General features: G+C 41.8%; 3 protein-coding genes across 5 annotated transcripts in view; 1 reads left to right on the top strand and 2 right to left on the bottom strand.

Annotated features, from left to right (window-relative positions):
* cep112 (centrosomal protein 112) overlaps positions 1 to 16213 on the bottom strand; it is a 94454-nt gene extending 78241 nt beyond the window's left edge. Inside the window, 8 exon segments of the mRNA XM_018670857.2 lie at positions 2332 to 2400; positions 2516 to 2563; positions 5571 to 5648; positions 7704 to 7788; positions 14804 to 14967; positions 15197 to 15387; positions 15576 to 15681; positions 16082 to 16213. Coding sequence (XP_018526373.1) covers positions 2332 to 2400; positions 2516 to 2563; positions 5571 to 5648; positions 7704 to 7788; positions 14804 to 14967; positions 15197 to 15387; positions 15576 to 15675 — 735 coding nt within the window. The 5' untranslated portion in view covers positions 15676 to 15681; positions 16082 to 16213.
* A 1536-nt stretch (positions 16214 to 17749) lies between these two features.
* The window catches only part of prkcab (protein kinase C, alpha, b), a 91560-nt gene continuing 84536 nt past the window's right edge, over positions 17750 to 24773 (top strand). For both annotated transcript variants that reach the window (XM_018670836.1, XM_018670829.1), the window contains exons 1-2: positions 17750 to 18055; positions 18382 to 18413. In XM_018670836.1, coding sequence (XP_018526352.1) covers positions 17889 to 18055; positions 18382 to 18413 — 199 coding nt within the window. In that variant the 5' untranslated portion in view covers positions 17750 to 17888. The remainder of the gene's footprint in view (positions 18056 to 18381; positions 18414 to 24773) is intronic.
* On the bottom strand, positions 18740 to 20194 carry LOC108879547 (uncharacterized). Of its 2 annotated transcripts, XR_007814093.1 has the most exons (5): positions 20035 to 20194; positions 19870 to 19928; positions 18993 to 19790; positions 18858 to 18899; positions 18740 to 18782 (listed from the first exon to the last, which is right to left on the bottom strand). XR_007814093.1 is itself a non-coding variant. In XM_018670843.2 (4 exons), exons 1-3 carry the CDS (start codon positions 20055 to 20057, stop codon positions 19036 to 19038), a joined length of 837 nt encoding a protein of 278 aa, XP_018526359.1. In that variant the 5' UTR covers positions 20058 to 20194; the 3' UTR covers positions 18740 to 18899; positions 18993 to 19035. The 2 variants fall into 2 exon arrangements, 1 of the variants encoding a protein (XP_018526359.1); XM_018670843.2 differs by having other exon boundaries at positions 18740 to 18899.

Here is a 24773-nt window from a genome sequence, read left to right as displayed (position 1 = left end):
TGGGTAAATTTTCAACTAGGCTTTGGGGATTTAAGGGAAGTGATGTCACTGTGATTTCCTAGACTGGGCCTAGACTGCCACGCAATACCAGGGTTGGACAAGGTTCCCCTGGCTCTATAGGAAAAGCTTAGTGTGGCTATTGAGGATGATATGGTTAAGGTGGGATTGGTGACTTGGGTCACTTCTACAGGGAAATACTGTGTGTGGGAGTGTGTGGTCACAGCTGCATCCTGTGGGGTTCATAGTTCCTGAAATCCACCTAACAGTCTTTTAATTGCTAATGGTGACTCAAGACACATGATCAGTGAGGGCATCTTAAATGATAAAAAAGGGGCTTTTCAATAGCATGCCATAAACCACAGACCTATTATGATTCCCCTTTTCCAGGGCAGATGGTATAGTCAAAAGGGAATTCCCAGAACATTACAATGGGAATCAGAGATGCACTGAGACAATGAAGCAGAACTTAAGAGAAAGTTCTGCGTAATAAGGCAGAAAAACATGCCCCACAAGAGCAACGCTAGCAGCTCTGAGGCTGTACTTTGGCACAGTGGTGCTTTGAGCTGAATGCTAACTCTGGAATGCTAACATACAGGCATAATGTTTACTGTGCTCACAATCTTTAGTGTGTCTTTAGCTGAGGGTGAATGTCATTAGTTTTGCAGATATTTAGCCACAAAACAAAGTACAGGACAAATTAAACATTTTGCCACAATGGTGGGAAGATGAAAGGTCAAGGGATCACCTAATGATTACAGTTCATGGCAAATTATTTAACAATGCTAATAGGACAGCTCACTCAAAAGGATCACACTGATCTCTACAATCCTTTCAACCTCTCAATGTATGCTCACATTTTCTTTTCCACGCACATTTTCCTAAAGCTCTATCTCTATTCTATTTAAAAAGTAACCTCTGTGTAAGGTAGAATAAAGCAGATGCAACAGATTGGCTACACTGGGCAAACAGAACAAATTTAAGCACCATGGGGAAAAAACTCAAGTTCTGCACAATTTCCTCTCGTTTCCCAAAGTGTCCTTCTCAGTGTTTCTATGCAACTTTCCTGAACTGGTTCCCATACTGAGAGCCCTGTGGCCTCAGTGGAAATGACAGGCCTTTACAGTTTCCTACAACTTTCCTCCTAAAAATTTATGCTCTGGTTCAAGGCCACCTACAGTATAAACAAATCAAACACATACACACACACACACACACACACACACACACACACACACTCTAATACCAGCGTCAGACACTATATATAAGGATTCATCAATATAAAACACATTGACTACAGCCTCAAAAATGACCATAGAGTAGAGTCAGCAAACCCCTGCATCTGTACCTGTGTACCAAATAAACTGGCAACTGTGTACATCAAAGTTTAGTTGGTGTGAGGTTTTCTATGGTCTTCGGAGATGTGATAAATTTATATTCCCACCACACACAGCTGTATGCAGCAAGTCAGCTAGTCTGAGGCAGGATCAAACAGCATGGGACATTGCTTTAATGTTTTCATGTTGGTGTTGCTACGTTCAATATCAGCCCACAGGTAGTCCACCCAACTGGGTGGATGTGTGCGTCGACGCATCTGAATCTTCGTTCAGCAGTCACAAACTGAGCTTTGTTATGTCAGGTCAATAAGCAAGACAGTTCTTGTCCGTCATGTCAGCATGTGTCTCTTCCTTTCCCATTTCTTTTCGTCCATTCTGCTTCCATTCTCTGCCCTCGTCTGGTGAAGCTGATCCAACTGACTGGAGCGCTTTCCTCGAGCAGACATGAAAAGCCACGGCTATTACAGCTAAGTCATGCTCAGTTTTATATTTAACAGTGCGAGTAAAGGCGGGTGGTGGGGGGGAATGAGTGGTGGTTCGGGAGAGGCGAGGAGGGGCTGAGGGGACTTCAAAGCATGCTTTCAGAATGGGATTTTCAGCTTAAATCCACATAAGGAAAAACTGTCATCACTGGGAGCTGGCATTATTTTTGTCTTCTTAGAGGAACGCTCGCCTCGGCCATTTCAACAGTACAAACTATGCACGAGGATGTATGTACATGGCAGTGGGGGTGTCTAATGCCACAAAGCAGTCAAGAGATCTTCAACCTCTGTATGTGTTCAACACTTGCTTCTATAGAAATACTGAGCATACTGAATGGTGAGTAGCAGGGATTTAGACTTACTGGAATAGATATAAAGGGGAGTCTCTTAAATATCATGTACTATCTTTGGATACACAAAGAGATGGCATCAGAATTATGAAAGGAATTCAGATATTTATCACACAAAGAAGCTTTCAGGAAGAGTTGAGGTTTGCTAAGAGCTCTAGGGCATACCTCCTTGCTCTGCACTGGGCCCTGATCGTCAGCCAAAGTGCTGTTCCTCCCAAAGCTTGATTTGAAAATCTACAGAGATAAAATGAGAAAGAGATTAGTTGACGGGATGACTGTAAAGTTCAAAGACAAGACTTTTGTGTATGTTACAATACATAAACCACGAGGGACCCCCCTGACAACTTACCGGAGACAAGGGAATGGGCTTTTCTCGCAAATACCTGGGGTTTTCAACCTGAAAGAGTCAACAGCAAACAACTTTAGACCTCTCTTTCTCTTCTTCCTCTCCTAACAAAGCCTACTTCCAGAATGTAACCTCCACCCTCAGTTTGTCATAAACAATGTGGTGAGCACATCAAAAGCCCGGTGCTGTGGCTTGATTCTCTTCTGTCAACTCTTGTCTGTTTAGAAAGACAGAATGCGTCAGGCTACTTCAAGGCATTGTGTGTGTGGCCGGCTCTGTTTCCGCTCTCGGCCCCTCTTTGCTGTCCTTTTGTCAACAGTCGGGACCGCTAATCTGTAAGCTATCGCCGGTCCGTTTACCGTCAGATGGAGACAAATGTGTACACATCCTTGCCAAACACTGACACGGCATGTTCTTTGATTATAATATGAAACACAAAAAACGGAAAAAAGAGTGAGCCACTAAACCACCTGAAAGTAAAAGGGTCACAGTCCAAGTGACTCTACAGCATTACATCAACACAGTACACTAACTCAGACCAAACTGCAAAAAAAAAATTCTGACAACCTGCTATTTTCCTTCCACTATTTGACATTTGTTTATGACCCCATTACTTTCTTATGAACTAAGTATCATACAGCGTTTCTCTCTTATGTACTGGGGCTGTCTGTAGGGGCTGCCAACTAGCAGCAAGATCACGGCCTTTCAAAGCAGTAGAGCTGACTTTGGAGATGACAGCAATGACGCCCAGTAAACAGTTCTGTTGCTAATCTCTTCAACATGGGGATGAAGAAGGGGAACAACGAGGAAGAGGAGGAGAAGAAAAAGGAGAGGAGGGAGAGGAGAGTAGCGTAGGCCTCATTCAGTGGTAAAAACAGAAAAAGGATTTAACGTTGTTAGGTGGCAAAACCATACGAAGCTAATCCAGAATGAATGGGAGATGTGAGAACAGAACCTGAAAGAACCTCAGAGCTTGAGACTAAAATAGTTACAGTCACAATCTGTTGCTTCAGGGTGAGCCAGTGACAGGTGAAATAGATGAAAGTAGGTCTGCCTCCTGACTAAGTCAGCGTGATGCAGGTAAAAACAGGTCAGACATTTTGTTAGCTGACATACTGTAAGCCCTCAACAAAAGCAGGCATTCGGCTTGACTGCAATCAGATTTACTGTCAACATGCACACACGGAAAGGCACACACACATGAACAGACCACTCAACATAGTCAGCATAAGCAGTGAGTGCCATGATGTGTGATGAATTGCTACTTAAATTTGGCACTGGCTAAAAAAAAAAATCCATATTTACCAAGTGATGAATCAATCAATATCCTTCTAAAGTAGTACCCAGGCTGAAAACAAGAATGGGATTTCTTTTTATACCCACAGACAGCCAGTCATCAGATTTGATTGAGCACAGCCCACAGGGTAAGGAAGACATGTAGACTAAATGCTGTGGTGTAATGCTGGCACAGTGCAATACTAAACTTGGGCTTTGCTGCACACGTGTATGCCCGTGCCCATTCTGCGCGTGCACGCGTTCCTTTGCTCTGTGCTCACACACACACACACACACACACACCACACACACACACACACACACACACACACACACACACACACACTGCTGTGAGCAAATGTTTGTCCTGCTTCACAGCTGGCACAGTGTCCTGTGTCATTGGAACCTGACGTGGATGGATGGATGGACACAGAAGAGGAGCAACACTCCACATCACAGGCCCGGGCTCTCCAGCCAAACAAACACACTGTGATTGATGGCTTCCTAGTTTCGGACTAGTGTTGAGCAAGCTGTAAGCACACCCATCTAACCACAGACAATGGACAGCCAAGCAGCAGGGACTACAATTAAATTCTGTATTGTACGAAAAAATAGGTCAAGTTTTTTCGCAACTTTCTATAGTCTACATGTTTTTTTTCCTTCAAGGACAAGTCAGTGTATGCTGCACCTCACTCTACACACACAAGTCACAAACTAAGTGAAAGATGAAACAAATGATAGTCCAACTGACTCAGGCTTTATGTATCTTAAAGGAACTCCTATCGGAGTCTCAAGCAATCCGCTGTTTACTGGCACAGTATGGCCACCATGCTGACTGAGGTGACAGGAACAAACCAATATGGACTGCTTCAGAACATCTAAAGCAAAGCTAAAGATGTGCTAGATAGAGTGATGCTTGGTTGTGCTGAAATTTCGTAAGAGCTGGGGCGCTTTGAGGCAGTTCATCTATGAAACTTCTGTAAACTTGAAGCGGGTCTGTGTGTGTGTGTGTGTGTGTGTGTGAGGGAACATCTGTTGATTTGAAAGATGCAGGCTTGGGGGAGCGTTGCCAAGCAATGCATCTTATCAGCGTCTCAACACAGAGGAGTGCAGAACAGAGCAGTGCGCGGCTTCACGTCTGCTGATAGAGACCTCAGATTACCCTAGTACTGAAAGAGAGAGGGAGAGCGATGAGGAGAGAGCTGGGGAAAAGCTGGATGGGCTGACAGGGGGCGGAAGACAGAACAGCAGAGCAGGGAGAAACAGAGAAAGAGGAGGAAAAACAGAATGAGAGGGGCTATTCTGTGAAAGAACTTCAGTTGGTAAGTAAAGTGGGAGAAACGACAGAGGTGACAAGCAAATGAAAAAGAAAACGAGAGACTCTGAGTCATGCAGGTGAGGAGATAGGGAATAAATAAGGGAATAAAAGACATGAGGGCAGAGTGCTTATCAAGCCCTGGCCTGGTGCACTCCAGACAGAGAAGATAAGATGCTTCAAATGCTCAGTTTACACAGCCCTTCTTCCACTCCTCATCCTACTCTCACGTCCTACAATAGCACTGAGGTGCCTAAAGGAAGTGGTTTCAAGAGGACATGGGTGAAAGGGATTTTTTTCTTACCCTTTGTTCAGCAGTGTGTAAGCAGCTAACTCAGCATCATTGCTTTATTGATTTAGATTTACTCGTGAGCTCAGGCATTCAGAGTCACTGTCACTGTAGTTGAGCTGCAGCGTGATGATGGCTGTATGTAACCAAGGAGCTTCAAGGCATGCCCCTGGACTCACCCCCAGGTTCCAGCTGTTGAGACAAGCCTCCAGGTCACTGTCATCGGGAGATATATCTGCCTTCAGCCCCCCATCCACCTGAGGAGGAAAAATGTAGGGAAAGAGCGCGTAAACAGTGGGAACAAAACGTTAAGGTTAAGGGAGCGAGGATATAAATTAGAGGAGGGAATTTAAATGATTTCTGACAGCGCTTTGACTGGCAGTTTGGCCTGAGGAGGAGAACGGCAAACAATGATGGAGGTTATTATTTTGACACAATATAATTCCTCTCTTGGCAACAACAAAAATGTTCTTTAAAAGCTTACAGATATACAGTACACCCACATGTGTTCTCCTCCCATACAAACAGCACTACTCCCTCGTTATCTCCATCTCTCCACCCTTTGCTCCCCTCACTCTCCTCCCTCTTGCATACAGCACTCCAGATGTTTGGCAGTTCCACATCATTTCCGTCACGCAGTAAATTCCACAAGAGGGGCATATGCAGCTACACCGCCTGTCATTCTTGTTTTCCTCGGCCTTTTGTTACAACGGGTCTCCGGATCTGTTTTATACAGTATAATTCGAATGCTTCCAGGGGTTCTGTTGATACAAGATCGGTTTACTCAAGTCGAGGCTGGGCAGCGGGGTTGAAATAGGGGAAATATCTAATAAAGTTGAGAGAGCGATATGGAAAGGAGAGATGTTGTTGAATTTGATAAGGATCTGGTGGAGTGTGGACCTTGGGTGTATCTCAGCGGAACAGCACTGACACAGAGAAATGGCTGAATGGAATAGCTCAGGATTAAATGCCCCCTCTGATTAAAAAGGCATTAAGGTCCCGGAGCCTCGCTCTCAAACAAACAGAGTAAACCATTTCATTTCAGTATCTAGGAATGCTGAGCATGCAGGTCACTGAATATGCTGTATCGCACCAGGAATTCAACACATTGTGTTGAACACTGATAAGTATGAATGCTGTACCAACATACAGTATATACTCAGTGGTTACTTAGTCAGGTACACCTGTGCAAACTAATGAAATCCAATACAACAGCAAAGCCAAATCATCTAGCTTTATAATGTTTTGTTTTTGGTGACATTGTTGGAAATCTGAAAATTCACTCATGTTTATCACTGAGGTCACAGTTGTGGTGTTGTACTGTACTGCATTATATTGTCCCTCCCATTTACATAGACGAAGGGGGCAGAATATCAGAAACACCACTCGATATAATGTTGTTCAGTACAACAACTATGACATCAATGCTAAAACATATAATTCAGTTAATACATTTCTGACTTTGTCACCAAAGACTGAACATTATGAGCTTAACAAAGATAGATGTTACAGCAGGGCTGTTGTATTGGACTGCATTAGCTAACTGGAATGGCACTCAGTAGAGTGCATATCTCCTGGGCCAAACCCACACCAAAATTTAATAGGTTCTTCCCTGGCCTGTATCTCATCCCTCCACATTTGGTGCAGATCGGATCAGTAATTTTGCTGCTTTCTGTCATCAGGAATATTATCAACATTGATAAGAGTTGTGATCATTATCATATTTTTAGATGTTGATTCAACTTTTTCCTCCTACCAACAGGGATTTCTATTATTTTGTCCACCTCATGTATTCATAACATTTCTATAATACAATTTTACAGCACCACAGTCATATAGCTGAATCAACACCTCTCTAAAAAAGTTTCAACAAAATCTGTACTGTAATGGTATAACCTTCATAAAAAAAAGTATGATTTGTTGCGGCATTGTGTTTGACTGCATTAGTTTTTGCAAGGTGTATCTAATAAACTGCCAGCTGACTGTATGTTACTGTCAAATGGACTGTGAACACAACCATTAGCTACATTTTTGTTCCTTGAACCAGCATATTATGAGTTCAGGGAATTTCCTCCTACTTCACGGGGAAATTAAACCAGGAATTTCTAAATTGGCTTGCTGAAGAAGGCAAAACACTGTGGCTACAATTTTCATTGGCACAGGGAAGTTTGCATTTAATATTTCAATGTGTCATCACAGCTACTTTGCAGTGATCTCTGAATCTAAAACAACCCTACTTGTTGAATCCTAAGACAAGTATGCCAAGGAAGTCCAGAGGTATGGTTGATGGTTTGAAACAGTGATGAACTAACCCTTCTGGCGTCATGTCTGGGTGACTGTTTGAGTGGACTGGAGGCCGTGGGTCGCGATGAGGTCTTCTCCTCATACAGTCTTCTCCTGAAAGAGGTAAAGTGAGAGAGAAACAGAAAGAAAAGTTTGAAAGGTTAACCTACAGTATGTGTGTGTGCACGTCTCTGGAGTCTGCTCTTGTCTCTCTGTTTGCATATAAATGTGCTTGCGTAGGCAGAGCGCCTTGCTATTTACACAGATCAACATCTGGCATTGGTTGCATGGTTTGTGGTCTGCATTTCATCCCATCTGAACAATAAACGTCTCTGCTATACATCAGTCTGTTTCCATGCACAGCCCACATGGCACCAGTCTATGGCTTGTACAATCTTTTTATAATCATACACCTCAATCATTGTCCCTCATCATGTCAATCATGGTTTAAACAAGAAGCTTAACAGGGAAACTGCTTATATTCATTGGCACATACGCACTTCTCATTCTCACTTTGCTTTTTCTCTCACATACTGAGCTCAGAGTCTCATTAAGAGCAGGCACACGAGGCACTCATGGCCCACTAATGCTAATTAAATGAAGATGATAGAGGAGACAGGAAGATGTGGGACAACAATGAAAGAGGAAAGAAATTGCTGTCATCTAATAAAGACATCACATTACACATTACGTTCTAGAGGGCACTGTTTCACACTTTCAATTTGGAGCCTATGGGCGTTCTTTTCCTCCCATGTAATTCTTTTAGCATTCCTGGTATTGAGAATTTTGAACCTAATTTGTCACAGACAGCATTATCTCGCGAAAGAAAACGCTATTGCTGTGAGGTTTTTGGAAAGAAAGCTGAATATAAATCAGGAGGATATCTGACTGCAAGAGTCACCTTTGTGATGTTTCTTTTACCACAGATCCCATTAATTAGGGAACACACATACAACACCAATGCAGTATTAATAAAGCTTAGCTTGACTATGTTGACTGAATAAATACTATTACAATTTATATAGGCATTCTATCTTGTAACTATTTAACAGTATTAACTGATGAATATAAGGACAGCTCAATTATTTCTATGTTCCTAAAATCTTCTGGTTCTTGACATTATCATGAGGATTGTTGGCTCTTCTGGGTCAAAGCACTATTTAAGACTGGAACATTTAACTGGCCCATGATGTTAATATATTGTGTTAATTTGCTTAACGCAATATTTTTTATACAACATTGTTTTTGTAAGTTTGTATCTAATTTCATCCTTCGCCTCTGAGATTTAAAGGTCCTCTGAGGGACATAAATGGTCTTCTTTTCACTCAGCAATTAAATAAGAAGAGTTTTTTTGTCCAACTTGTTACTTTTATTGTTTCTGTTTGTCTTGTCGTTATGCTTTTTTTTCACTCTTGGTCCTTGCTGTGTGGGACAGCTGGAAATCTGCTGGAAAACTTTTTTTAAAGAGTCAGACAGCTCGTAATGCTTCTCATTGCTCTGTTGTTTTTCCTGCTAAAAAATAAAAATAAATTGAATGAAAGCAATGTATCTTTGTCATGTTACAAAGTTTTGCTAAATAGGATTCTAATTAATACAATAGTGGTAAAAGGGCTCTGGGGATAAGGATATAAAGGACATAAAATATAACACATGTGATGACATTTTGTTTCCCATATCTTCATGAGCAGATACTCAGTTTTAGATACTCAGGAGGAGAACCTCACTGAGAGCCAGGTTCTTATTGAACCAGGTTTGTTGGTTGGTTTATTCATATTTAATTCAGTGTGCAGTGGCCTGAAGAATTGTGATATTTGCTCTTAGAACTGCACAAAGGTCTGGAGGCCTGTATAATATATAGTACAAAATATATACATTGTGCTTCTGTACATGTATGGATGTGGAGGTCTCTCAGTGACATGCTCTGAGTTGTAAATACAGTGTTATAAATACATGAATTGACCAGAGCACCTCTAAAGCGGTGATGCATTTGCTTTCACATCAGTTACAATGGAAAGGCAGCATAGCCTTGAAACAGCTGACAGACGTCCATAAACAACTGTAATAAATCACAGGAAAACACCAAATTCTGATAGTGATAATACAGGATTTTGTAATGTTTCATTAATAGTGTAGTTAATTATAATCAAAAGTTTCAAATGAAAGACTACAAACTTCAGCTTTTGTGTACTCACTCACTCCTCTCTCACATACTGGACTGGCCTGTGTATGTGCACATAGACAAACACACACACACACACACACACACACACACACACACACACACCTGCATGCACATGCACAAACACATGCAGCTGTGAAACTTGGATAGGGGGGCCAAGCTTCGCAATCTTGGGCCTCTAAGTCAACAGGTGGATGAGGATAATTGAATCAGATGTGTCTGGAGTCTGAGGCCCAGAGATCAAAGCAGTGGCAGGTCCGGCCAGAGCTACACACACACATGTGCACACACAGAAGAAAATGAGAACACCATGTAGAGCCTCAGAAGCTGTAGCTTAGCTGATTAAAGCAGCCTGACATCCATACCCAGGCCTGACCTCCAGGTGCATAGCCAGAGGGCCCAGGTCTCAGCCTCGGGCACTCTCAGGAAAGCAGTCTGACCTTGGGACAAAAACACCCCTCTGCCCCTGCACACCCTCCCAACATAATCCAACAGCACCTGGAGGCTGGAAGATCAGTGGAAATGTTCAGGCCTGTGAGGGAGAGACGGACGACTCCTGCAACTGCAAGGACAATGTTATTGTCGCACTTAGCCCAGAGAAAAGAGCAGGGGAGGGGGAGTGGAAAGGGGGGTTAAAAGTTTTCATATGTGGGTGAGAAGCACACAGATGGAGAGCAGAAGTCAGAGAGAGACAAGAGGAAAACAAGATCAGAAAAAAGGGAAAAGAGGCCTAAAGGAGAGGTTACAGAACACTGAGAGCAGAGCTACATACAAAGAGATAAAGCCAAAACATGCTCTTCAACTAAACTTTAACAGTGAACCTGACCCCAGAGGTGCTGATTACCAAGTCAACATGTCAAAACCAACCCACACACGCCATTTACCCCCATCATGTCTTTATCATTAGCTCTCTCCTTTGAACTCAAGCTGACATATAAGGAGATGGAGTGGACATGTAGACTAATCACCAAAGCTGTTTTGTGTGATCCTTTGACCCTCACTGGCAGCATTTTCTTTCCCACAGCATTCCTCTGCCTTAACCAGTGCTATGGACAAAGCGGTGGCTCCATCTTGTGGCTAAATTAGGAATAGCAAATTGGTAGTGAAATGCATGGTGGAATTTACTCCAAGTGTTTTGGACTAATGAGGCTGGATGATGTGCCTGTTAACACACACAAACATATCAGAGCACAGAAGAAGCAGTAAGAAGTAACTCCTCAAAACAACAGAAAATCATCCCAACTGTACCATCAGATGTTGAAACTTGAATTGGATCTAACAATTGCACGAGCTAAATAGAAGCCCTGCCCATCACCTGACTAATGGTGAGTGAGACAGAGATCAAACGTTGCCACATCATAGGGATGGAGTCAGACAGGGTTCCTTCCATTTAATCTTATCTAAATGAGAGAGACACATAAAAGGACTCTTGGCCTGAATAATTTTCTCCATCAGGACGTTAGCCTGTGATCTGAGCATCTTTCATGGTCTTATCCCAATCAGACAATATGGTACTTAGCAGTCAGCTCCCTACAAAAACTCTCTATCCACACCCTCTATAGCAGAGAGAAGAGAGAGCTGTGCCTTATAGAAGGAAGCCACACTATTCTGAATCAATTGTTATACAAGTTGGAGAATTTATTATGCAAACAGGTCAATAATTATTTAACAATACCTCACTGGTATACATTAGAAAGTTTGATCATGGTCATGTCCTATGAAGTAAAATCTTTTGGGAAACAACAACCTGTTTTAAATGTAATCAACTGATTAAACATCTCTTTGTAAAATAAACATCATCCACTCATTGCTACTACTGTGCACTGTAAGATAATAGTGAGCAAGTGATTAAGTAAGCATGTCTACATTTTAAATGCGTGTAATGTTGTCAGTTTTTTAGGGTAAATGTACAAAGTGACTACAAAAAAACACAGAATTAAAATATGTTCTACTTGTGGGACACAGGCTGGATAATGCAAGTTTAACTGTGACAAATACTTAAAGACAAGTCCTAATGATCATTTTCTAAGGATCGAATATTCTCCAACCCCTGACAGTAATAACTGAATTAAATATGGCAGCAAAGGGCCTGTGCTCTTTCTTACACAGTGCCACAGTGGATATTAAGCTCTCTTCACTACACTTACAGGGCTCTCTTTTTATTATGCTAATGAGCATATCAAGCCACTGGGCTCTGATTTGCCTTTCCTTGTTAATTGGAATGAAAAACCCTGAGCCATTACTAACATCGCTTTGTCAAGCCCCTGAACTGCCTGCAGTCTGAGGAAATATCCCTGAGCCAACTAGGATGACTGATGATTTAGTGAGGCATGTTTAAAGACCTCACACATGTGTATGCACGTGCATGACGACCTGAGTAGTACATGAGCTTTAATCAAGCAGCACAACTCCAAATCCAAAATACATATATTTAAGTTTTAGGCATTTAGCCGATGTTCATACAAGAAGAGAAGCCGAGCTATTTAAAAAACAGAGAGCAAACTAATGAGTTACCAAACTTTATTCTCTGTTTTCCTCGCTCCTCTGTGGGGGTTAGACCTCAGGTTCAACAACTGGGAAAGTGTAAAGAGGAGAGGAACAGAAAAATGGATAGAGAATACGAGAGGTTCCTCATACTCTCATGCTGTTTTGAAGTATTTCTTTTTGAAAAGTCAGAATGGACAGCTCATGCGGACTGATGCAAGAACTTGGCAATGTCTTCGGCTTTTGAGATAGTGCTGCTGAGCAAATACGATGGGCGATCAGTCACGAAAGCCGTGTGTATCCAGCTTCACAGCCAAGATCAAGGTTTTCAGTCTGATAAAAGAACTTTAAAACAGAATGCTTAGATAAATATCTTATGTGTTATATTCTATATCTAACCAAAAGATTTTTTTCCATCAGTCTTCTCATCAGAGAAGCTAAGTCACCAGTTGGAGAGCCCGCTTTTCAATAATCTCCAGCTGTACAGGAACATAATCCCATGATAAAATGCCCATATTTGACTTTTGTCTGTAAAATGTGATGAATTTCAAAATAGAGGGGTGCCAGAAACATTAACTCTTTTAGGGATAAATTAGATTAAGTTTTGCTTCCAGTTAGGATGGAAATATCACCAACCAGAAATTTGTTTCAGTTTATCATTTGAAATTTTAGACCATGTTCCTCACAGAATCAGAAGAGCTCATTTATCTTGAGAGGCAGCAGTTTCTGATGTCTGCTACACACAAACAGCTGTGTTAAGCACCCAATGCACTATTTAAAGTGTATGGAAGATCTGGCTGATACATATTCACCAAGCACTTTATAAGGAACACACCTGTTTATCAATTCAGTTATCCAGCCAGCCAATCATTTGGCAGCAGTGCAATGTATAAAATCATTGTCACAAGGTCAGGTGAGAAGCCTCAGTTCATGTTCACATCAAACATCAGAATGGTGAAAAATGTGATATCTGTGACTTTGACTGTGTCATGATTGTTGGTGCCAGACAGGCAGTTTGAAACTGAAACTACCGATCTCCTGGGATTTTCGCACACAACAGTCTCTAGAGTTTACTCAGAATGGTGCAAAAACAAAAATCATCCAGCGAGAGGCAGATCTGCAGATGGGAATGACTGATGAGAGAGGTCAGAGGAGAGTGGCAAGACCAATAAGAGCTGACAGAAAGGCTGAAGTAACTTAGATAACCACTCTTTACAACTCTTTAGCCTCTCAGAAAGACAGCTCATCAAACCATGAAGCAGGTGGCCTAAAACAGCAGAGAACCACACCAGGTTCCACTGCTGTCAGTCAAGAATAGAAATCTGAGACAGCAGGTTCTCCAAAACTAGACAGTTAAAAACTGAAAAAAAAACGTAGCCTGGTCAGATAAATATGGATTTCTGCAGAGACACGAAAATGATAGGTTTGGAATTTGACATCAAAAGCATGAATCCACGGACCCAAACTGACCTTGTGCCAACACTACAGGCTGCTGGTGGTGGTGTAATAGTGTAGAGAATATTTTCTTGGCTGACTCTGGACCCCTTCATACTGATCAATCATGGTTTGAATGCAGCAGCCTATCTGAGTACTGTTGCTGACCACCTGCTACATAGCCAGTTAACCCATCTTCTAATAACTATTTCCAGCATCATAATGTACCATGTCACAAAGGAAATGCTATTTCAAACTGGTTTCATGAACATGACATTAAGTTCAATGTACTCCAGTGGCCTCCTCAGTCTACACATCTAAATCTAGTAGAACACTTTTGGGATGTAGTAGAAAGGGAGATTTCATGAATGTGAAGCTGATAAATTTGCAGTGATGTGATCTTGTGTGATGCAATCGTGTCAACATGCACCAGAATCTCAGAGGAATGTGTCCAACATCTTTTGATATAGATGACCCTGAACATAGCGTGATCATTGGGGTAAGAATTTAACTGACATGAATGGTCAGAGAAGGACAGTAAAATGATTCAGACAGACATGATTTTCTACATCAACAGTGATGTGCAAAAAGACAGCTACAGCTCACTACAGCTCCAGCAGGCAGGATCAAAGGTTAATAAGTGTGATAATATGGAAAATAATATGCCCCTGTATAATAATGTGGGTCAAAGTGCCACATTTGTGACGCCCAACAGTGCAGACCCAGGTGTCCGACCTTTAAATCTGGTCTTTTGTTCATGTAACATGTATCACACTTTAGTGCATAAAAATATGAAGCTATTAAGCTGGAATCCTTAAAAATCTCTGTTACCACATGTTTGTTTGTAGCCCTGAAAAGAAAGTAATTCACTTCAATTCTTCATTTGATTTTGCACACCTAAAAAATAATCTTAAACTGCAGCACCTTGCATACACAACTGAACACCATAAATCCAGATGAAAGACTGTCATTCTCAATTTCCAGACTAACCCTGTACATATTTGACCAAGATGACGTACGGTGGAAAGGTACCTGTGATGAGTTGCAATAGGTGTGGAACTGGTTCTGTCCTTAAGCAGGCCGAGAGTCAAAGTGTCGTCTGTATAGCCACCCAGCTCTCCTGTCACCCAGTCAGGCAGACCTGCATTGCTGTACTCCACAGGCCGACCACTCAGTGGCTCATCAAAATAGATGGACTAGGAATTAAAATTCAGTAACAGGAGATGGAGATTAGCTTAATTAAGTGTATCAGTATACGAAATCCATTCCAATGATTGCTGCTGAGGGTATGTTGCCTATAATAAAAGGCTCTTCAAGAAAACTTGATAATGACAGAATTTTTGAGGTGCTGTATACTTTAAAGTTGTCTCACAACTACATAGCAATACTGCTATATTTATGATGTGATGAAGCAGCCATTCTTACCATGTAGGTAGGGAGCGTCTTGAGGCTGCCAGGCTCTGGTTTGCTGATAAAAGGCATCTCCAGGACCCCTCTTTTGAGCATGTGAAGGAGTAAACGGGCATACAGGTTGCGGTTCTTACGACCCGTGAGACCTGAACCACATGAGGCCGGGTCACACAGCTTCTTTATCCATACCGCACATCGCTGGCGCTCTGAGACCAGTGGATGGGAGAAGGACCGAGGAAATGGTGTTACAGGTGATTGAGACTATTACATTAGTTTGGTTTAGCATGACACATGTTCTTCAAACAGCACTAAACAGAGTCTGCAATTAAGTTTGCCGCATCACTGATGCTTCACTATGTTCAATGAAGTGGACAGCGACGAAATTAAGTCTTACCTGACTTGTTGGGGTGTTTTAGGACATAGGGCTTCATGTCCAGTAGGAAGTGGTCAAACTCAGTGTCCAGCCTCTCCCATGAGTCCGCGCCTTTACTCATGGTGTCCTGAGGGGATAAATGCATTATCACGGCTAATAAGAGATAAATGAACTAGTCTGTTGTCAAGCATTGCCTACGTTAGCTAGCAACAATGAGTGTTTAGCTGACTTACTCACTCAGTTTTAAAGTGGAGACCTTCTTATATGAAACATGATACCATAACGTGACATGGCCACTACCTAATAATTATAACTAGCAGTGTTCACAAACTAACTGAAAACTATTTAAAGAACTGACACGACATTAGCAAACATGTTGCACCTAACGCTAGCCGAGCTAAAGCAGACCGGTCTCGCGCTCGAGGTCCACTAATGCTTCTTGCAAGCTTTCATGGGCAGACTAATGGCGTGCTAAAAAGGGCAGAGTGCTGGTGAAAATGCAATATATGGACTTAAAAGCGACTTACTTTCAGCACTGATTTCGCCGCTCAAAACAGTTCAAAAACTACGGCGTCCTCGCTCTACGCCACATCCGTTTTCCGAGGCGACGCAGCGTCTCCCTGTTGCCATAGAAACGGCACATCTTTTTTCCTTCACTCACCCCCCCCGGCCAAACTGAGCGGCTCCCTTCACTTTATTGTTCTGTAGTATTAATTTTAACGCAATAAATCACCATTGTTTTCAGTCTACAATTCAATAAGCCAGAATGACAAAGACAAAAACAAGTTTTTAAGAATATTTTGCCAGTTTTTTCGGTACCCTTTGCTGCAGCGCTCCAAATTGTGGACCAGGTGTGTCCTCTTCGCTATAATTATCCCTGAGATGTGTCTAGAACTTGACTGGACTCCCACAATTCACATTGCATGTCAGGACAAAAACCATACCATGAAGTCCATGGAGCTCCGTGATAGATCAGGACAAGGGTTTATTTAAACTTAAGTGTAATATTTGAGATGGCTGCCACAATCGCCAATCTGAATCAGGAACGACATGCGACTTTGTTGATGTCGTATTTCAACCTGAGACTGGGCATTAATTCTCGGCTTGATCTGCTAATTTGGTTTAAATCCACAGGATGGCGCACAACACCAGAGTCTGTTTGTGGGGTGGTCAGCAACGGATGGAGGGACATGTCGCCTTCAAGTGCTCCTCGTATTTTTTCAGTTTCAAGTGTTTCTGGTCATTGGTCAAACAAAATGCGCATTAAAGTGAAATTTCAGCCTAAATAAAAAAAAAAACAAAACACTTTATTATCTGGATTATCGAATTAAATAAAAATAAATCCAATGATCTAACTATAATGAATACATACTGTGGTTGGCTATCAAGTTTAACATAGCCCATTTGAACTTAAGCTACAAAAACAGATAAATTCTCAAATATGTAGCCTATATAACAGCCTATAGTGAAAGCAAAGAGCTCCAAACAAGTTGAAATGCCAGTAGATAGCTACTAGGTTTATGTAGAAGAGGCCAAGATTAGGAAGCATGTTTAGTTTCTTAAAAATGGCTATAGAAAGTACAATTAGCAGACCGTTATGATGTCTGAAAGTCTTCTCTCATCACCTTTTCGCTTCTTGCATCATGTCAATTTCAAATCAAATCAATTTTATCTACATGGCACCAGATCAGATCATAAGTTATCTTAGGGCACTTTTCATGCAGAGCAGGACAGTACTCTTAATAATATTATTCACAATATTATAGACAAAACATTCCCCGTGACCAATTAAATTATGTAGGCCTCAGCATTCTTTACATGTAGGCTAATCAAACATATATATATTTTAAAATATATATTGCTCATCCTGGCCACTTGGGTGCACATCTATGTATTAGTTGTGCGCAGGTAAGACATCCTTTCACTTTACATCATTAATGTTAAAACTATTTTTCCATGCATTTCCTGTAACAGTAACAAATCACCTGAGCTAATACACATAGAGTAATAGTGGACGTACTTCTCTTGTATTTAGGTATCCATATGTCACTAATGCTATAATGTTAATTCTATAACGTGTTGTGTCATTAATTTAGTGCTGAAAGTGAAGTGCAATATTCCCACAGTACGTGAAAGGCGGACTTCGCCGACGTCACTTTGAATGAAAAAGAAGCGCTCAGCTGTGGTCCAGGCAGAGGAGAGGCGTGCGGTCCGAGCGCTCCGACAGAAATCAGCACCACTTGTCAAGAGCTGTGAAGAGACAAGAAGCTCTCAGAAATCGGTCGGGACAACGCGAAGTCGTGGCTGTGTAGTTTTTTGTTTTGTTTTCCTATTATGGCTGACCACCTTTTACATTATAATGACTCGGCTGGGGTTGGGAACCGATTCGCCCGCAAAGGTGCTTTGCGGCAGAAAAATGTGCACGAAGTGAAAAACCACAAATTTATTGCGAGGTTTTTCAAGCAGCCGACGTTCTGCAGCCATTGTACAGACTTCATATGGTAAGCGTCCCCTCATGCACACCTGTCTGTGTGGACCGCTGAGGTACACAACCCACTCACTTTCTAATCAGTTTTAATGGCGGAATGTAATATATTTAATCTATTGCTTTTCACAATGAGTTTGTGCTTCTGCAAGTTTAATGTTTACATTCATATCCTAGATGTGATTGAGTAGGTACCTCTCAAATTGGGCATTTTTAACCCTTTTTCACATCTCTAACAAGCACATTTCTTAGTGCGCTCAGAGTTGTGAATAGACTTTTACATTGCTGTGGCAAAATAAAGCAACTCCATTTGTCTAACACTGAGTGCCTTCTTTGTTGCAGGGGATTTGGGAAACAAGGATTTCAATGCCAAGGTAAACCACTTGCATTTGTATATTGGTACACTTGTACTAAAGTATGAAGACACCAGTGTAGTCTGACATTTGTTTCACCCAAGGCACTGAGGCTCCAAGGCTCAACACATCTGAGTGTTTAAAGTTCTATGCTTCACACTGAAGGTAGAAAAGTTGCACTTTGTTTTCTCAGTTTGTCTTGTTGATATATTGTTTTCTTGTGCAGTACACTCAGGCTTTACTTCCATTTAAGGATTTGCAATTAGGTTTCAAGTGAGTCTTGAGCAAATACTGTATGAGGTTGCAAATTAAAATCATTCAAATGGAAGAGCATTCACAGTAAATGATTCAAATTTAAAAACCTTTATTTGCTTTTGAGGGCACATCATTCTGCAAGCAAGAAAGCAGAGGTTAATGGTCACAGGACAGTTACTGTGAAACATTGAGATTAATTGAAACATGTACCTGTTCGGTTGGCACAACATCCATGCCAGTTACCATTTTGTTCTGGAAGACAAACAGTGATAAGGCATAATTTCTTCAAAGGATGTTTGTTCAAAAGGATTTAGACAGACTTCAGTTCGGAAGTAGTTGACACACCTTTGAGGGTTCCTGGCACCCTTAGGGGCAGCTGGTTGGCTTATTACAGGCCCTTTGACACCTCACTGTCTCGCTGGTAGCCATTCCTGGACTGGATAATGTAGCTTGGAGGTGGTGTAGGAGGTAAGAGAGGCTTACTCACCCATGGGGAAACCACTTTTTGGGTGCTCACTGGTTCTTGTGGAAGCCAAGAGGTGGTCTTGTCATTGTGTGGCCAGTAACTTGTTTGACCAAAGTTAAGGGAGGATGAACTTCTTTCCCCAGATGTGAAGACGGGCTGAGCTCCTGCATTAGCTGGGTAACTTGGGAATGAGGATTCTGAGGCATTTTCACTTGAAGACCCCTCACTCATGCCATGGGCTAGGCTGTAATCTCCTGCAGTATTGGAGGCTCCGTCATTACTTGAAGGAGCCGGGTCCTTATTTTCAGAGGGATATTGAAAGACTTGCTCAAAGACAAGACGGGGAATGTTATGAGAGTCACCCCCATGTGCACTGGAGCCAGGAGAATTCGCAGCCTGAGACTGGCTAGATGAAGCAGGCTTGTAGGAAGAGATTGCTTGAGCATAATGACCAGCACCACTAGTGCTCGGAGAGGTGTCCATACTGTTTAGAGAAGCAACATCAAGTGAGGTTGACTGAGGTTTGATCAGGCCTGGTTGAGGCTTTGCTGGGTTTTCCAGGCCCCAGTCTCTCAGATCACCATTAACAGGTCTCTCTGAGGTTGGAGAGGTCAACACTTCATCTTCTCCATCATCGCCTAGGTTACGCAAGTCAGACGTGTATGGATATCCATACCCTGTAGAATTAGCAATTAAAATGAAGCAACAGCAGATATCTCTGAGGTCTAATGTTGTAATCAAGGAAAAAGCCATTACCTTTTATAGCTGGCAAACCATCACTGCCGTCAAACAGCAAAAAACAAATCCAAGAAACCCTGTGAGAGAGGCCAGTAAAACACAAGCATCTAATTAAAGTCTCTATTTTAAAGGTAATTGAAACAAATTAAGTGTCCAAAAACTCACAGCATCAATGAAACATACCATAAAACGCATCCAAAAGCCATGGCTGTTTGCTGAGGAGCTGCACCCTGCTCCCCTCAGAGGCTACGCTTTTAGACGAGCAGATTAGAGAGACTAACTGGGCCTGAGTGTAACCTCTGGCCTTGTTATACATCCCTCTGTGTTTCTTAACCATCAGCAGCAGCTGCTCACAGAGCAATTAGTGGTCAAATCATTAACAGGTGCTGCAGCTGGACAACACCACCCGTTGTTTGAGTGTGAAAGCCATTCTTGTGAACATTCCCAGTGTGTTTATACTAATATATTTTCTTACTTCGTTTTATTCAAAGAACATTAAACACCTTTCTTTGATTTGACGTTAGCATTTTGCATAGTACACATCTGACAAAGTCAAAAGACTATGATAGACTTTCCCTTCATGCTGATATGTAGATTCAGGGTGCCACATACTGTACGCCCTGAAATCTACACCCTGTTGCCGCCATCTTTGTCAGTGTAACATTTCTCTCCAGATATCTGATCCTGTGTCAGCTAAAGGGGAGAACGGCTAAGGAAAGGGCGAGGAGAGAGGGAGACAAGGATGAAAACAGCAGAGAGGGTTATAATGGGGACTACAGAGATCAGACCAGTAAGGCACTTGTACACAAAATGGAAACAAAAGTAGATTATATTTTGTCAGGAGGACCCAGACTGTAGACTTCTTGTGTTAGTTTGTACAATGCACCTTATCAAAATGTCATATGGGAGATGTATTGGATGGCTTGGGTCATAGCAAAAACTACAGTTCCACAGTATGAGAATTTGCTTAATTCAATTGTGGGTAAAGTTTGTGACCTGCATAGAAACATCTGCTGGAAAAGATTTAATGGTCTGTTTAGTCCTGGGGCCAACTGCACCACCATGATAATAAACAATATAAGGACATCGTGAGTTTATTTTTTATCTGCATCTAGTTCCTACTTACCTGTCTCTGTATCTTTGAACCAAAGTTACTATCATTTGTGTACTCTTGTGCCATTGAGTATCACTCAGCAGGGTCATGTTACACAACAATGCTGCAGTCAGAAGATCTGTGGCTTTAATTAACTGTAATTTAACTTTAATTGAACAATGTCTACCCTGTGTCCTCTATATGCTTATATGCTTTAACCAAAGCTTTAGCCCCAGATTTAGAAAGTTACAGTTTCAGCATAGAAATAAAATGTCATGTACCTGTTTTCTAAACAAGCCTCTAGATTGGGTGTGTACACGTGTGCAGGGGCTGAGCTGTCTACCTGCAGCACTGTTTGTCAGTGGAGTTTGACTACATCATGGATGTGGGCTGACACATGCGTGTTCTTGGATGTAGACAGCGCTTGTTCTTGTAGAGTGTGCATAAGGAATGCAGGAATGCTTTTATGTGAACCATATAGTGTGATAATCCCCAGAGGCCACGATCCAGGCCTCGCTCTCTTTTCTTCATGGGATGGATGCATAATGGATTTTGTAATTGTTGATAACACTATGGAGACATGGGATTGTTATTATATGGGGCTGTAATACAGAAGACAGCCAGGGCAGAGAGACTTAAGCTCAAATATTTATTATTAGACTGCAAATCAAGGCATATATTTCTTTCTGTGAATGCAAAGTTAGCTTGTTATTCATGCTTAAAGCTCAAGAACTGAACCTCTAAGAGCTGCTCCTCTGAGACAGGTGCAATACAGATATTCATTGTGATATACTTGTATCTGTACCGCTAAAGGTGACAAAGTTTCATGTGTGAGGTATAGCTCACCAGCAGACCATTTGGCCTCTAAGAGTTATTAAAAAGGTGATAAAGTGTGGCTCCTGTGATCATTCATCTTTATCCATTTCCCTGCTTGGTTGATATCAGTGTATGGTTTCTGAGGCGTGGGCAGATTAAGGGCTGCCTAGAGCTTCCTGCTGTGCATTGAAAAGCCAGATAGCTGCCCTTTTTTTTTCTTCTTCCTGTGATCACCCACCTCCACCTCACAAAGGAGAGCGGTGAAGTGTCCGCCCAAAGAAGTGCCCAGAAAGAGGAAATGTCTTTATTACTTGAAGTGTCTCTGTGTGGGTGGAGGACCAAGCCCCTGCAGTACCCAGGGTGGTGACTGGTTTACCTTTTCATTGCTAAGCCTGATGTCTGGTTCTTCCCGGTTAGAGATGTAGGACACATGTTACAGAACTGCAGATGAATGAATCAATAACAAAAATCACACATAATACCTGTGGCCCGCAGCCTCACAATAGAGGGTGTTTTCATGAATAACCTGGAATCGTCGTTCATTCACTGTAACCTACTTGTTCCGGTCACCATAGGAACTCTGCAAGATGTGAGTCACCTCTGTATAATTGAAAAACCTTATTCTACCTTATAATTCATTGTACAGAGTACAGTGGTTTGTACATTCAGTGTATATTTTAGAAAAGATCTTGGTCCTCTCGTTGGCGGTGACGTGCTCCACTGTGGAGAGTCTGCAGCAGTGATACATCCTGTCATATGGACATGCTGAGTGATATCCTATACCCGCGTTACCGTTATACACTAAACTTGAACGTCACTAGCCCTCCCTCCTCTCTCTCCTGCTGTGCAACTTGTATTTTTTCATTCCCACTCACTTTCATTGTTGTTTTGTGACTCATAAATTTATTGTATCAAAAAAAGAAAAACACTTGTAGCAAAATAGAAAGTGTAGGTCTGTTGCGTAGACTTTAACTACTCCAGTAAATACTGTATATGTTTGTAATATTAATATTGTATGGTTTGGCACCAAATGGAAAACATAAGGTCTTATATAGTCTTGTAAGAGATCCCATTAGTTTGATAGAGGCTGCATGGTTAAAAGAATAAACCTACTTATTTTACTGGACAACTGCCAACTTCCCACATTAGGGAACAAAATTAAGAGCAAGAATGCTGGAAATGCCAGGATGAAGACAGCATGCTGATCATATATATATATATATATATATATACACACATATATATATGCTTTGTGATGTGTCAAACAGCTGCAGAATGGCCTCAGACAGAAACATATTACAAATGTATGGGAAGCATCCTTTAGCACTCATGGCAGCATTTAACAGAAAGTCCTCCTTAAGGATAATGGAAATCACGATTACTAACCCGCATGGCAAAATGACAGCAATGTGAATTATTCATTAAAGGGACTAATTAAGGGAGCACCTGACCATAAACCAACTTTCCTCTTAGGAAATCCCATGAGGGATTTGATCAGTTTAACATTTCACTGTTGTGAGTCTATTCACTGAAGGCGAATGATGCAGAAATAAATAATAGACCATTGTGTTGCATTTAGGCACAGCAGACAGATGGAGAGGCATTCAGCAATTGCAGCTCCACGTGCCTGAAACTGCAAGATCAGTTTTACTTCTGTTTTTGGTTTTGGGAAAACATGACACATGAACAAAGGTTGAATCATAAAAAATATGACAAAAAAATGTCATTTTTATTAGTTAAATTCAGGTCTGGCTTATTACTCAATCATTTCTGCCGGAATACTATTACTGCCCAAATGTCATAGTGTTATACAGTGTCGCCTGCTCTCTGAACTTTTCACCAAACGTCAGGCAGATCATCTCATTAAAACCAGTGGCGTGAGAGTGACTGAGTGTGTTTCAGTGCTGGATCACTCGCCACTGTGGTGGATGACCCCCCCACCCACCTCCAGCCCCCCCGGCCTTTGAAGTCGAGCGTCTGTGGAAATGACTGCGCCATCTGGAGAGTCGAGAACCCGTCGCTGGGAAGAGAGTGCTACGTCTGGACACAAGAAAGAAAGGTGAGAGATGGAGGGAGGAGGCAGTTGGAAGTAGGAGAAGAAGAAGAGAAGGAAGACGCAACAAATGCCGAGAGGGCGGAAAGAAGCTGAGAAGAAGGCTGAGGTGAACGCATAAGTACAAGACTAAATAAACACAGGAGGATTTGCAGTTGCATGGGTGGAAGTGTTAGGGCGAGAGAGATGATGAAGTCAAAGAGGCCCTTTACACAGTCTGGGTTCTTGCTTCAGAGGTTTGGCAAAGATAAAGCAAACAGTGTGACTACTCAGAGCAGATGACAGAGAGCAGAGTGAAAACAGTGGTGGATATTATGTCTACTCTTTGACCGATTATAAACTGTGGCTAAGTTACATGTGAGTAGATTGGTGTGCGGAAGTTAGTTTCTGACTTCATTTGGATCACTGATCACTGAAACTGCAATAACTGATTTCTTGGCCAGCAGAAACAAGTTGTGAAAACTGTATTGACATATCATCACCTTTCAAGTTGATATGGTGAACTTGTTGGTCTTTTCACCTTTGCCACTTGACACATTTTTATTATAAAGACATCTATAGAGGACTGTTGGCCTCCATGTAAGATGTGTCTTTGAAATCCTGATAATTTAGTGAAGTAAGGACATAGACCATTTAATTTGAAGTTGCTGACAGTGCATAAAGAATCAATTTTATGTATTGATCGCCAAAAGAAACCTTCTCCTCTCACTTCTTTCTAGAGATCAGTATTTGTGCCTGAGGATGTTTCAGAGGGGCAGATGTTTGCTGCCTGTTTACTCACTATGCTATATTACTGTGCATAATCTCCATGTTGTTTGTGCTTCTTCTAAAGTCCGCTCTTTGCTTCCATGGTGACATCTCCATAACTGTAACCAGCCCAGTTTCTTGCGTTTGAAATACATTTGCATACGAAATGCAGCCAATTTGCCTACTCTCATTTCCAACCCTGATACTCGTCAA

Source organism: Lates calcarifer, linkage group LG11 (genome assembly GCF_001640805.2).
Source record: "Lates calcarifer isolate ASB-BC8 linkage group LG11, TLL_Latcal_v3, whole genome shotgun sequence".
NCBI classification, from domain to species: Eukaryota; Metazoa; Chordata; class Actinopteri; family Centropomidae; genus Lates; species Lates calcarifer.
The sequence above is the reverse complement of the archived record's forward strand: the minus strand, read 5'-3'. Positions and strand labels throughout refer to the sequence as shown.